General features: G+C 39.6%; 1 protein-coding gene across 7 annotated transcripts in view; it reads right to left on the bottom strand.

The window, feature by feature from the left end:
- Window positions 1-14738, bottom strand: part of Jade3 (jade family PHD finger 3) — a 162843-nt gene that overhangs the window by 15850 nt on the left and 132255 nt on the right. For all 7 annotated transcript variants that reach the window (XM_045140863.1, XM_045140864.1, XM_045140865.1 and 4 more), the window contains 2 exons: window positions 6315-6482; window positions 3660-3776 (listed from right to left, as the gene is read on the bottom strand). In XM_045140863.1, the coding sequence (XP_044996798.1) occupies window positions 3660-3776; window positions 6315-6482 (285 nt within the window). The remainder of the gene's footprint in view (window positions 1-3659; window positions 3777-6314; window positions 6483-14738) is intronic.

Raw genomic sequence — 14738 nt, 5'->3', positions numbered from 1 at the left:
CACACATTGTTGATGGGAAAAACAGACATAGTGTGCCTGGCTCTGCAGTGGGGGTAGGGTGAAACATAAATTTAAGATGTACTTTTATCATCTCCTGAGCCATGCAGTATGTGCCTCTTTCTTTTGGCTGATTCTCAATTTGTGTTTATTTATTTATTTATTTATTTTGGTTTTTCAAGGTAGGGTCTCACTCTAACCCAGGCTGACCTGGAATTCACTATGTAGACTCAGGGTGGCTTTGAAGTCATAGCAATCCTCCTACCTCTGCCTCCTGAGTGCTGGGGTTAAAGGTGTGCACCACCATGCCCAGCTCAATCTGTGTTTATTTTTATTTATGCATTTATTTATGTATTTACTTATTTTGCAGTACAGGGCACTGAACTCATGGCCTTGTAGTGGTAGAGGACAAGAAATCTACCACTGAGCCATGCTCCCAACCTTGATTCTCAATCTCTGCCATTTAATTATATTATGCCACAACTAAGTATGAATCTTCAGCATTTTGTGGGCCTTTTTTAAGAATAATCTTAATACATAATTTTATTTATTTATTATCAGAAAGAAAGAGAGGTTAAATGGGCATGCCAGAACCTCTAGCTACTGAAAACAAATTTGAGAAGTATACCCCACTATGTGCATCTGGTTTATGTGGGTTCTGGGGAATTGAACCTGGGCCCTTAGCAGGCAAGTACCTTAACCACTAAGCAATCTCTCCAGCCCCCCCTTCTTTTTGAGGCAGGGTCTCACTCTATCCCAACTGAACTAGAACTCATTCTGTAGCTTAGGCTGGCCTTGAACTCACATCTATTCTTTTACTACAGCCACCCAAGTGCTAGGATTAAAGGTGTAAACCACTATGCCCAGTTCATGAGGTACTGGGAATCTAACCCAGGGTGTCTCATGAATGCTTGGGAGTATTCTACCACCTAAGTCACATCCTGCCCTGGCCCTCTGGGACAAGAGATGAACTATGATAGACTCTAGCTATTAGCTAGCACCCTCCTCCCTCCTCCCCCATATCTGGAACATTCCATTATTAGAGGACTGAGAAAGAAGCTCTTCCCATCAGGGTAGGGTTTTTTTTTTTTTTTTTTTTGAGATTGGGTTTTTCACTCTTGCTTAGGCTGACCTAGAGTTCACTATGTAGTCTCAGGGAGGCCTCAAACTCAGGCCATCCTCCTACTCCTGCCTCCCGAGTGCTAGTGCTTGGATTAAAGGTGTGCACCACCACATCTGGCTCCCATCAGGATGTTAAAAAAAAAATCAAACAGGGGCTGGAGAGATGGCTTAACAGCCTCCAAAGCCAAAGGACCCAAGTTTGATAAGGTAGCACATGTGTCTGGAGTTTGTTTACAGTGGTTGAAGGCCCTGGCATGTCCATTCTCTCCCCCCCCCCCCATCAAATAAATAAAATAAAAAGTTAAAAAGTTTCACTTTTTACCCATATTTTTCAGTATTGTATTACATTTATTTAAGGTCGGGTCCCGCTCTAGCCCAGACTGACCTAGAATTCACTACATAGTCTCAGGCTGGCCTTGAACTCACAGCAATTTTCCTACCTGTCTCCTGAGTGCTGGGATTAAAGGTATGCACCACTGCCTCCGGCTTTATTTAAAAAAAAAAAAATCTTTTTTTTTTTTTTTTTGGTTTTGGTTTTTCAAGGTAGGGTCTCACTCTAGCTCAGGCTGATCTGGAGTTCACTATGTAGTCTCAGGATAGCCTTGAATTGATGGAGGTCCTCCTACCTCTGCCTCCAGATTGCTAGGATTAAAGGCATGTGCCATCATGCCCCTCTATTTTTTTAAAAAAAATCTGTTTTAACTTTTAGGATATTTATTAGTAAGGGAGAAAGAGAGAGAGAGATTATAAATTATAAATGAGAGGGCTGGAGAGATGGTCTAGCAGTTAAGGCACTTGCCAGCAAGCCAAAGGACCCAAGTTTGATTTCCCAGTATCCCTGTAAAGCCAGATGCCCAAGGTAGCGCATGTGTCTGGAGTTTGGCTGCAGTGGCTGGAGGCCCTGATACAGCCAATCTCTCTCTCTCCAAAATAAAATAAATAAAAATATTTTTATAAATGAGAATAGGATACCAGGGCCTTCTGCTACTTCAGATGAACTCCAGATGCATGTATCACATTGTGCATCTGATTTTATATGGGTTCTGGGGAATTAAATATGGGTTGCCTGGATTTACAAGCAAGCGCCTTTTACTGCTGAACCATCTTCCCAGCCCAGATTTTATAAATTTTAAATGGTGGGGGGAAAAATCAAAAGAAGAATATTTTGTGATGTGAAAATTATATGATATTTAAATTTTAGAGTTTGTAAATATTGGCATAAATACTGGAATATAGCCAATGGGAACCCAGCCATATTTATTTAAGTATTATCTATGGTTGCCTTTGTACAAAGGTAGTGTTGAATAGTGGTGACACAGACTACATGGCCCACCAAGGCTAGTATATTTACCATGTGACCTATTTATAGAAAAAAATTAGCAGCCTCTGCCCCAACCTATATGTCCCATAATCTATTTGACCTTTTTAAAAATTCCATTCTTGAGAACCTTGTTGACCTCTTTCTTGCTGTTTAAACAGGCCAGACACAGTACTACCTCCTGGCCTTTTCAATGGCTGGTACTTCTGCCTGGAACACATTTACCCTAAACATCTCCATAGCTCTTACTCTTGTATTCAAGTCTTTGTTTGTATGTTATATCCACAATGAGTCCTAAACTTGTAACTCATGTCTGCCCTAGACTTCCTATATTCTTACAGTATTCCACAGTTTTCTACAGCACTTTCTAACATTCCTATTAAATGTCTACTGATTACTGAAGTAAAATGTAAGGGCCATGGTGTAAAGTTATTTACTGCTTCATTGATAGATCCAAACATTGGTATACAATTAGGCATAAATATATGTTGAAAAAATTCATTTCCTTATCCTCCAAAAAGTTGAGCTAGAGCCAGGCATGGTGGTACATGCCTTTAATCTCAGCACTTGGGAGGCAGAAGTAGGAGGACTGCCATGAATTCAAGGCCACCCTGAGACCACACAGTGAATTCCAGGTCAGTGTGAGCTACAGTGAGACCCTACTTTGAGAAACCAAAAGAAAAAAAAAGTTGAGCTAGGCTGCAGTTTAGTGGTAGAGTACTTGCTCAGTATGCATGAGGTCTTGAGATTCATCCTCAGTATCACAAAAAAAAAAAAAGAAAGAAAAGGGGCTGGAAAGATGGCTCAGTGGTTAAAGGTACTTGCTTGCTTCCAAAGTCTGGGTTAGATTCTCCAATACCCCTGTAAAGCCAGATGCACAAAGTGGCACATGCATCTGGAGTTTGCTTGCATTGGCATGAGGACATGGTATGCCCATTCTCTCTTTCTCTCTTTCCTTCATAGCTCAGTCAATCTATCACCTCTGACAGTAACAGATGGAGATTAAATACCCCTATGGCTATTTATTTTGAGAAACAGTTTTGCTATGTTGCCCAGGGTGCTTTGAACTTCTAGCCTGAAGTGATTCTCCTGCTTGGCCTAAGCAACCACTATGATCATTAAAAGAAACAGGAAGTTTCATGAGTGATATTTCAATTAATGGGACACTCTCACTGGGAGAAGGAATTAGGCCAATTCTACACCACTTGTCATGGAAGCTTACCTGAATACAAGCACCCATCTTCAACTTGCACAGGTTACAAACTAGGGCCCACCGGCTGGGTGGGATATGGGAAATTTTTGTGATGGGTTCCATTCGCTCAGGACAAGCAATGCTGACCTACAAATAAAACACCATCATAAAACAGAAGCACCAAGGCACCTCAGAAGTACCTTTTACAAACTATAAATGGTGTTATATGAAGCTCAGAGCATAAAAACAATGAAATAAGCTGTATCTTTCAAGGTTAGTGTGGAACCAAGAATAAAGAAGTCTTTCCATTGCTCAGTCCTTCAATCACTTCCAGTAATGTAAGCAATTCATATATGGGATGAAAAGGCAGGGATGTGGACTAGGCATGATTACCTTAATGAACCAAAGATATTTACCTATAGTTAAATATCAAAGAAAGCTAGTAAAGAAAGGAAGTAAAATTCAGAAATTCTGGCACCTGTTACATGTTAGAGATGGGGCCATGTGCCTTATTCAATTTAATTAACTAAGGATAAAAACAGGCAGTGACAAATCTTTACATTTGGTTTGTAAAGCAATGTTACAATATTGTTGGAAAGTAGCAGCTAATTTACATAATGAAGAAATTGCAGCAAGTAATTAGAAAAGATGAGGATGACATCATTTCTAAACCCAAATCTTTAAGACCACAAACTACCATCAGCTTACCCTACTCTCTCAGCCAAAGTAGCTTCAAAGTGAAATTAAGTCTTTGGAATGCTGAAAGGAAAGGGATACTTTAAAAAAAGATGGAAAAATTATTTTCCATATGAAAACAAGGGGTCATAGTGCTGGTAATTTTTTTTTAAAACTACATACATGATTTTATAAGGGAGAACGTTTTAAAATATTTTATTTATTTATTTATTTATTTATTTGAGAAAGAGAGACAGGAAAATAGAGGGAGAGAATGGGCATGTCAGGGCTCTAGCCAATGCAAATGATCTTCAGATGCATGTGCCACCTGTGCATCTAGCTTACAAGGGTACTGGGGAATTGAATCTGGGTCCTTAGGTTTCATAGGCAAGTGCCTTAGCCACCAAGCCATCTCTCCAATCCAAGAGATAACTTTTAAAAGGTGAAGATCTATCAAACAAAGATTGTCCAACTAGTACAAGTTCTGCCCAGATCAGGAAACAGAGAACTTGAATAGTACAAAAGGTTTCTAATCAATCTAATCTAGTCAAAAGTCAAGAACTGGAAGCCCTAAAAGAATGTTAATAGGTGTGGAAAGTTTATTATATTTTGTTTTTTATTTTTGAGACAGGGTCTATATATCCCAGGCCTGCCTTGAACTCATGGTATTTCTGCCTCAGTTTCCTGAGTGCTGGGATTAGAGGCGATAATAATAATGAATAATATAATGATAACAATTATTTTGTGTGTGGTATTCTGGACCAACTTCCAGGTCTTGCACATGTTAGACAAGTCTTCTACCCTTCAACTACATTCACTGATTTTTTTTAAGACAAGATCTCATTGTGTAACTCAGGCTGGCTTTGAACATTTTTTTTTCAGTGATGGGGATTGAACTGAAGACCTTGTACATGCTATGCAAGAACTCTACCACTGAGCTACAGCTTTACCCCACCCCCATTTTTGAAGTAGCCCAAGATGACCTGGAACTCACCCTGTGGCCCAGTCTGGCCTTGAACTCATAGAAATCCTCTTACCTCAGCCTCTATGAGTGCTGGGATGAAAGATGTGAGCCACCACACCTAGCCTAGGCTTTGAGCTCACTATACAGCTACAGGATGGTTCCCAGCTCTCGATCCTTCTGTCACAGCCTCCCAGGTACAGGGATTATAAGCATGTGCTACCTTGCCCAGCTTAGAAAACTTGTTTTAATTAAGTTAAGGAACACAAAGCCCTTCAGGAAATGCCAGTAACTAAAGGATCAAGTTAGATAATGAGGAACAGAGTTTTGAATAAAGAAAGCCTTAGGCAAATGTTCAGTCTAAGCTTTGAAGAGATTCAAAAGTAAATGTCAACCATTACAGTGGGTAAAAGAGCTATTGATCACTTTCTTTGTGATAGCCTAAAATTATAAAACAATACAAAGAGGTCTACAAAGAGAATGGATAAAAATGACAGAATATCTATACACTTGATAGAAAACTAATAAGCAATAAAAAGCAATGATCTACTGATATGATGCCACAAGGAATGCTAGCCAGACAGAAAAGAGTACTTACTGTATGAATTCTGTTTATATGAAGTCTGAAAACAGACAAAACTTATCTAAAGTGACAGAAATCAAAATGGTGGTTACTCAGCAAACACAGAAAGGAAGGTATAAAAGGGAACCTTTTGGGTTTTGTCTACTTTTGTTGCTTGGGTTATGACTACTAGTATTTTAAAGTAAGCTTTACTTTAAAAAAAAAATTCTGTTGCTCACATCCTGATCTTTCATGCCTCTTCTCTCATACAAATTTATCAAATACCACTGGGAATACCATATACAAATTCATAAGCATGGCTTTACATGCACACTTGCATCCCAGAAGGACCTGAGGTAGCTAGCTCAAATGGAAGTATTATTACATAGCTGAGCAGGAAGAAGCTCCCTGGTAAGTTTGAGTCAGACTAAGCATCACAGGAATGAAGGTATCCTGGAGTAAATGGCCCCCGGTTTGTATGGTTTACCTCTGGAATCCACAGGGCACAGCTGACATGAGCCCATTTACTTCCTGTTCTGGTGGTCTTCATGGCTCCACCTTTCTTTGGACATAGCAGACATTGTGGATGAATGCCCACAACACAGGAACGACACAACCAGCTGCCTTCTGGAATTTTGAGAATGCCATAGCAAGCCTGGAAACATAAGGAAGAAAGGGAAGAATGGGCAGTATCTTCACACCAGCACTAGCATATATCCTAATACATAGTTATAGAATATTCTGTTATGAGGAGAAAGGCAAATATGTATGAACAAGCTCTATATAGGAATATATGTATATATATATATATATATATATATATATATATATATATATGCATACATACATACATACACACACATTATATATATATATAATATATAATTTTTTTTTTTTTTTGGTTTTCCAAAGTAGTATCTTACTCTAGCTCAGGCTGACCTGGAATTCACTATGTAGTCTCAGGGTGGCCTTGAACTCATGGTGATCCTCCTACCTCTGCCTAGTGCTAGGATTAAAGGGGTGCACCTTCACACTCAGCTTTTTTTCTTCCTTGCTTCTGTTTTCCAAACTTTCTTCAATGTTTATGTATTATAATTGGTCACTCAAGAGCATTCTACATGTCATGCACTGTTGTGATAAAGAAAAAAATAAGTTTTGGGGTGGAGTGATGGCTCAGTGATCTAAGGTGCTTGCTTACAAAAGCCAGATGGTCTGGGTTGGATTCCCTAGTACACACTTAAAGCTAAATGCACAAAGTGGCATATGATGTGTGTCTCGAGTTCATTTATACTGGTGTACCATACCCAAACGGGGTCAATGACTTGGACAGCAGGCCTTTCAGTTTTCCGTATAACTGCCCATACTAGTTCTCATGTCTGTAAAAATATTTGGCTAGGCAGTTTCCATGCTCTACAGGGTCTACTTCTCTTTGCACAGTCAGACCTTTTTTTTTTTTAACCATTTATTTTAACATTCCATGCCTAGATTAGGGACTTCAGATCCCTCAAAAAATCCTGCTCAGGATACAGTGGCACCTTTATCTGACCTACTGCTTGCCTTTCATCCTCTACTTCACATGAATTTCCTTGTCAACTACACAATCAGCCATGTATCATTTTCTTCCAGGTCTGCTGTTGTGATTCATATCCTCAGGGAGAATGCAAAGTCACTGGGGGTAAAGCTTCCATCAGATTTATCAGGAATGCCCCCTATGGTGAGCTTAAGTAGGTGTTCTATGAGAACAAATTAATTTAGCTCAAGAATGCAAGACAACAGGATACCACTTAATAAGTTTACTACCTTTGCAACTCTCTAATCTGAGACCCAGAATGTTCATTAGGAAAAAGCAAAATTCCTCCCTAACATAGAGACTGTTTCAGATTGGCAACGAAAATGCCCGTGACTGGTTCTAAGAATGCCCTTTATCTTCTGGCCATTCTATAGGCAGAAGATAAATTTCTTTACTATTAGTTTTTGGCTTTCAGGCCAGGGTTAAGCTGCATTTGAGTGTTGGGTCTTCAATGACAATTAACTAGGTACTCCCAAGAAGGCAGACCTTTGGGGCTTTAGAGCCTCTGATGTGGGAAAGCAACAGAGGAGAAAAGTGTGTACAGGCTCCAGATGAGGCTTGCCTCCTTGATAAAGAGTATCATCCTTTTTAGTTTGTCTGGTGATTTTACAGAAAATAAATTTATTGAACTACTTTATAGACTTATTAATGGTTATAAAATCACAAAAGTTAGCATTTCATAGTGGTTTCTAACTTTTTTTTTTCTTTTGGTTTTTCAAGGTAGGGTTTCACTATAGCTCAGCTGACCTGGAATTCACTATATAGTCTCAGGGTGGCCTCGAACTCATCACGATCCTTCTACCTCTGCCTCCCAAGTGTGGGGATTAAAGGCATGTGCCACCATGCCCTGCCTTTTTATGGATTTTTACAAATGATGAAACTTGTTGAGTTTCAATTCTGTTAAGAAAACAGTAATATGTACACTAACATGTTCTATATGTAACTTCAGGGAGTCAAATTCAGTGTCAAGTAAATTCACAACAGATGAAAAAACTGTAAGAACATGTACCTGCAAGCAAGTGAACTCCAATCTTAATTTGAGTTTTCAGTATTTGACTAAGTGAAAAATGAGTATATGTAATGGGAGTTGAAATGGTTTTAACTTTCCTCCTTTTTGTTTTTTCAATGTCCAATCTTGCTCTAGCCCAGGATGACCTAGCACTCACTCTGTAGTCCCAAACTGGCCTTGAACTCACAGCAATTCTCTTACTTCTGCCTCCCAAGTGCTGGGTTAAAAGCATGAGCCACCCAGTGACCTTGGGATGACTCAGAAGGAACCATGGTGCTGAAAAGTGATAGAGTGCTCAGCACTGAAATATTTCTATCACATCTTACAAGGCTCAGGGTCCATTGTGGAAGAGGTGGTGGAAAAAATGTAAGAGCCAAAGGAAGGGTAGGACTCCTTACAACATGCTCCTCCAGACCCAAAATGGCTTGGATATCCATGACCTCACAGTGCCTGACACTACCTACACAAAACCATCATAATAGGAGGAAAAGAACATGACATCAAAATAAAGAGACTGATTGAGAGGGGATATTATGGACAGTGGAGTTTCAAAGGGGAAAGTGGGAGGAGGGAGGGAATGACCATGGGATATTGTCTATAATTATGGAAGTTGTCAATAAAAAAAAAATTAAAAAGAATAGCATGCGCCATCACACCTGGCTAACTTTTTTATTTTTTTAAAAAATCCTTATCAAAATTCCAAAGACATTCTTCATGGAAATAGAAAAAAACAATCCAAAAATTCATTTGGAATCACAAAAAACCTCGAATATCTAAAATAACACTGAGCAACAAAAATAAGACTGGTGGTATCACCATACCTGATTTTAACCTATACTACAGAGCCATAGTAACAAAAACAACGTGGTATTGGCACAAAAACAGACATGTAGATCAATGGAACAGAATAGAGGACCCAGATGTAAGTCCAGGTAGCTATAGCCACCTGATATTCAATAAAAATGCCAAAAATACTCATTGGAGAAAAGACAGCCTCTTCAGCAAATGGTGTTGGGAAAACTGGATATGTAGCTGTAGAAGGATGAAAATAGATTCTTTTCTCTCCATGCACAAGAATTAAGTCCAAATGGATTAAAGACCTTAACATCAGACCTGAAACTCTGAAACTGCTAGAGGAAAAAGTAGGGGAAACCCTCCAACATATTGGTCTTGGCAAAGACTTTCTGAATACAACCCCAATTGCTTAGGCAATAAAACCACAGATTAATCACTGGGACCTCATGAAATTACAAAGATTTTGCACTGCAAAGGACACAGTGAATAAAGCAAAGAGGCAACCCACAGAATGGGAAAAAATCTTCTCCAGCTATACATTTGATAGAGGATTAATATCTAGGATATACAAAGAACTCAGAAAGTTAAATCATAAGGAATCAAATAAGCCAATGAAAAAATGGCTATGGAGCTAAATAGAGCATTCTCAAAGGAAGAAATACGAATGGCATATAAGCATCTAAAAAAATGTTCTACGTCACTAGTGATCAGGGAAATGCAGATTAAAACTACATTGAGATTCCATCTCACTCCTGTCAGATTGGCCACCATCATGAAAACAGATGATCATAAATGTTGGCGGGGATGTGGAAAAAGAAGAACCCTTCTACACTGCTGGTGGGAATGCAATCTGGTCCAGCCATTGTGGAAATCAGTGTGGAGGTTCCTAAAACAGCTCAAGATTGATCTTCCATATGATCCAGCTATAGCACTCCTAGGCATATATCCGAAGGACTCATCTCATGTCCTTAGAAATACATGCTCAACCATGTTTATTGCTGCTCAATTTATAATAGCTGGGAAATGGAACCAGCCTAGATGTCCCTCAACTGATGAGTGGATAATGAAGATGTGGCACATTTATACAATGGAGTTCTACTCAGCGGTAAAGAAAAATGAAGTTATGAAATTTGCAGAAAAATGGATGGACCTGGAAAGGATTATACTAAGTGAGGTAACCCAGGCCCAGAAAGCCAAGTGCCACATGTTCTCCCTCATATGTGGATCCTAGCTACAGATGATTGGGCTTCTACGTGAGAATGAAAATACTTAGTAGCAGAGGCCAGTAAGTTAAAAAGGAGACACAAAGGGAAGAGAAAGGAAGGGAGAAGGGTACTTAATAGGTTGGTATTGTAAATATGTAAGTAGAATGATTGAGATGAGGAGGTAATATGATGGAGAATGGAATTTCAAAGGGGAAAGTGCGGGGGAGGGGGTATTGCCACGGGACATTTTTTATAATCATGGAAAATGTTATGGAATTTCAAAGGGGAAAGTGCGGGGGGGGTATTGCCATGGGACATTTTTTATAATCATGGAAAATGTTAATAAAAATTGTGAAAATATAAAAAATAAAAGAAAATTAAATTAAAAAAATATTTGAGAGAGCAAGAGAGGGAGGGAGGGAGGGAGGAAGGGAGGGGGGGAGAGAGAGAGGAGAAAGAGAGGTCGGGCATGCCAGGGCCTCCTGCCACTACAAACAAACACCAGATACATGTGGTATCTTGTACATCTGGCTTATGTGAGTCCTGTGGAATTGAACCGAGGCCCTTTGGCTTTGCAGGCAAAATGCCTTAACTGCTAAGCCATCTCTCCAACCTGTTTGTCTTTTTAATATATATATATATATATATTTATTTATTTATTTAAGAGAGAGAAGTAGATAGATAGGCAGGAGGAGAGGGAGAGGGAGAGAGAGAATATGAATAGGCATACCAGGGCTTCTAGCCACTGCAAACGAACTCCAGACACATGCATCACCTTGTGTATTTGGCTTACATGGGTACTAGGGAATCAAACCTGGGTCCTTAGTCTTCAAAGGCAAGTGCCTTAACTGCTAAGCCATCTCTCCAGGCCCACTTTCCTGTTTTTATTTTTTAATTTTTTTAAATTATTCATTTATTTATTTGAGAGCAACAGACACAGAGAGAAAGACAGATAGAGGAAGAGAGAGAATGGGCACGCCAGGGCTTCCAGCCTCTGCAAACAAACTCCAGACACGTGCATCTGGCTAATGTGGGACCTGGGGAACCGAGCCTCGAACTGGGTCCTTAGGCTTTACAGCCAAGCGCTCAATTGCTAAGCCATCTCTCCAGCCCTATTTTTTATATTTTTGGTCAAGGTATGGTCTTGCTCTAGCCCAGGCTGACCTGAAATTAACTATGTGGCCTCAAACTCTCCGAGACCCTCCTACCTATGCTTCCCGAGTGCTGGGATTAAAGGCCTGCACCACCACGCCTGGCCCCCACTTTCCTATTTTTAAAGAAAAAAAATGTGGTTTTTTTGTTGTTTTTAAAATTTAAAGTCTACTAATGGGGACAAGAGAGAGAGTTCAATCAGTAAAGTGCTTGCTATGAAAGCATAATGTCGGATCCCTAGAACCCATGTAAAATAAAGTTGGGCCTGGTGGCATGCACTTGTAATCCCAACATTGGGGAGGTAAAGACAGGTGGATCCCTGGGGCTTACTGGCCAGCCAGTCTAGCCTACTTGCCATATTTCATCAAACCAAAAAAAAAAAAAAGGTGGCTAGAGTGCTGAGAGTGGTGGCACATGCCTTTAATCCTAGCACTTGGGAGGCAGAGGCAGGAGGAGTGTAATGAGTTCAAGGTCACCGTGAGACTACATAGTGAATTCCGGGTCAGCCTTGGGGAAAAAAAAAAGCTTGACAGCACCTAAGGAATAATATTTCAGGTTCTCTGACTTCCAAATACATGTGTACCTGTACACACAGGAACATGTAAAGTCTACTGATAAAACACTTTTTTTTGAGGTAGGGTCTCACTCTAGCCCAGGCTGACCTGGAATTTACTATGTAGTCTCAGGGTGAACTCATGGTGATCCTCCTACCTCTGTCTCCCAAGTGCTGGGATTAAAGGCGTGCGCCACCAAGCCCGGCTCTGATGAACACTTTCTAATACTCTGATTATGAGTGTATTTTTATCACTGATGTACAAACACTGAGTAGTAAAGAAGAAAAATTATGTTTAACCAATTCTGATGTGTATTCTCTTTTTGTTAGTAAACCAAATTTCCAAATTAGCTAATTCACTTTTCAGTCAACAGAGGGGGCTGTAACCTAAGTAGTTTTTTTGGTCCTCTCTCTTTTCCCCTTTCCTCTCCATCTTCTTTTTCTGCCTCCTCCTCCTTCCTCTTTCTTTCTCTACTTCTTTTAGACAAGGTCTTGAAGGATAACCCAATTTGGCCTGGAACTCACTGTGTAGCCCACAGAACACATGAACCTCTGCTCCAGCCCTTCAACTATTGGGATTACAAGTGTGCACTGCCATAGTCAGCTTGGAAGAATCTCTTATTTATATGAAACTTCCTATGATACCAAATTCTCAGCTGCCATAATACCAGTTTACATTTTATAAGGCCTAGTTAGCTGTTATTTCTATATCTTTTCATGTATATCATTAATAGTCAATGCTGTATGTTTTCAAAACAAATGACATACTCATACTCTTGGTGGGAATTATTATGCTATGCTTAATTATTTTAGTCAAAGGACCTGAAAATAAATGCAAAAGATTGTAAAGGACATACACACTCATATGAGCTTTGTCTTATTCCCTTTAAGCCTACTATAGGTCCAATTATTTATATGTAACTACTATGATGAGAAACATTAGGAAGTTCAAAATTGTTCAGATCTTAGGAACATAATATATACATAGTATAATATCTAATCTCCAATGTGACCAGATGGTAGCATATAATGGAATATATGAATATTTTTCTAATAAAATATATCAGCATTTGGGGCTGGAGAGATGGCTTAGTAGTTAAGGTATGTGCCTGTGAAGACCCAGGTTTGATTTCCCAGCACCCAAGTAAGGCAGATGCACAAGGTGGCGTATGCGTCTGGAGTTCGTTTACAGTGGCTGGAGGTCTTGGTATGCCAATTCTCTTTCTCATTCTATCTGCCTCTCTTTCTTACTCTCAAACAAATAAATAAACATAAAATATATGAGCATTTGTAGAAGACAGAGATTATGAGTGACTTCATATGGGTTGAGTTCCGGTATTGTCTTCAACAGTTCTGGTGTAGAACTTCACTCAAAAGTGCAATCTTGACTGGGTGCGGTGGCACACATCTTTAATTCCAACATTTGAGACGCTAAGGTAGGAGGATAACTGTGAGTTCAAGGCCACCCTGAGACTACATAGTGAATTCCAGGTCAGCCTGAGCTAGAGTAAAACCCTATCCCCTCAAAAGTGCAATCTTCAGAGCTTTCTAATTTTGAAATTATAGAGGAGGGACTATAAATCAGTATCATCAAACACTTAAGGTCATATTTGTGGGATACAGAGATGGCTTAGCAGAAAAGTCGCTTATCTTCAAAGCCCAAGGACCCAGGTTCAATTCCCCAGTATCCACATAAAGCCAGATGTACAAGGTGGCATGTGCATCTGGAGTTCATTTGCAGTGGCGGGAGTCTCTGGCATGTCCAATCTCTCTGTGTGTATTTCCTCTCTCTCTCTGCTTGCAAATGAATCAATAAACCATTTGAGCTACTATGCTAAATGGCAGTTTCTTTGTAGTCATGGCACTAGGGTCTTCGTGGTGGCAGCCTTTTCATCAATGATTGTGTCCTCAGCATGCAGCATGGTCAGTGCTTAGTACCTACAGTGTTTGCTAGAAACACGCAATATGGTCAGAAGAATATAAATTCACTTAGGATAAGGGAGGGGAAGTCAAGAAAGGATTTGGACTGAAGTTTGGAAGATATGTAGATTTGGATAACTTGAGGTAGGAGAAGACATTTTTAAATTGGGACATGGCTAAAACATGGAGACAGGATAATGTTAGCAATATTCACCACTATACTTCAAGTAGGCTTTGTTTGAGTAGTACCCACTGCTTGGGGAGGGAAAAGATTTGAAATGGGCATTGATAGCAACATCATTAATAGGACAATGTAGAAGAATAACAAATAACTAGTTGGATAAAGTAACCTAATCTTTCCTCCAATTGCATATAAGGAGCTGAGAGCCCTTTATAATCCTAAAATTTTGAGATCTCTAAAAGCAGCATGGACTTAGCTTCCTGGGAGTAATACTTAATAGTACTTTGGGTAACAACATAAGATATCTTTTTGTTTTGAGGCAGGGTCTTACTCTAGCTGAGGCTGACCTGGAATTCACTATGTAATCTCAGGGTTGCCTCAAACTCATGCCTTCCGAGTGCTGGAATTAAAGGTGTGTACCACCATGCCCAGCTAGTTATCTAAAAAAAAAAAACCAAAAACCAAAAACCAAAAAACAAAACAAAACAAAACAAAAAAACTATTTTGAGCCAGGCGTGGTGGTGCA

The sequence above is a fragment of the Jaculus jaculus genome, chromosome X, assembly GCF_020740685.1.
Source record: "Jaculus jaculus isolate mJacJac1 chromosome X, mJacJac1.mat.Y.cur, whole genome shotgun sequence".
Taxonomy (NCBI): Eukaryota; Metazoa; Chordata; class Mammalia; order Rodentia; family Dipodidae; genus Jaculus; species Jaculus jaculus.
This window is presented reverse-complemented; position numbering and strand designations above follow the sequence as displayed.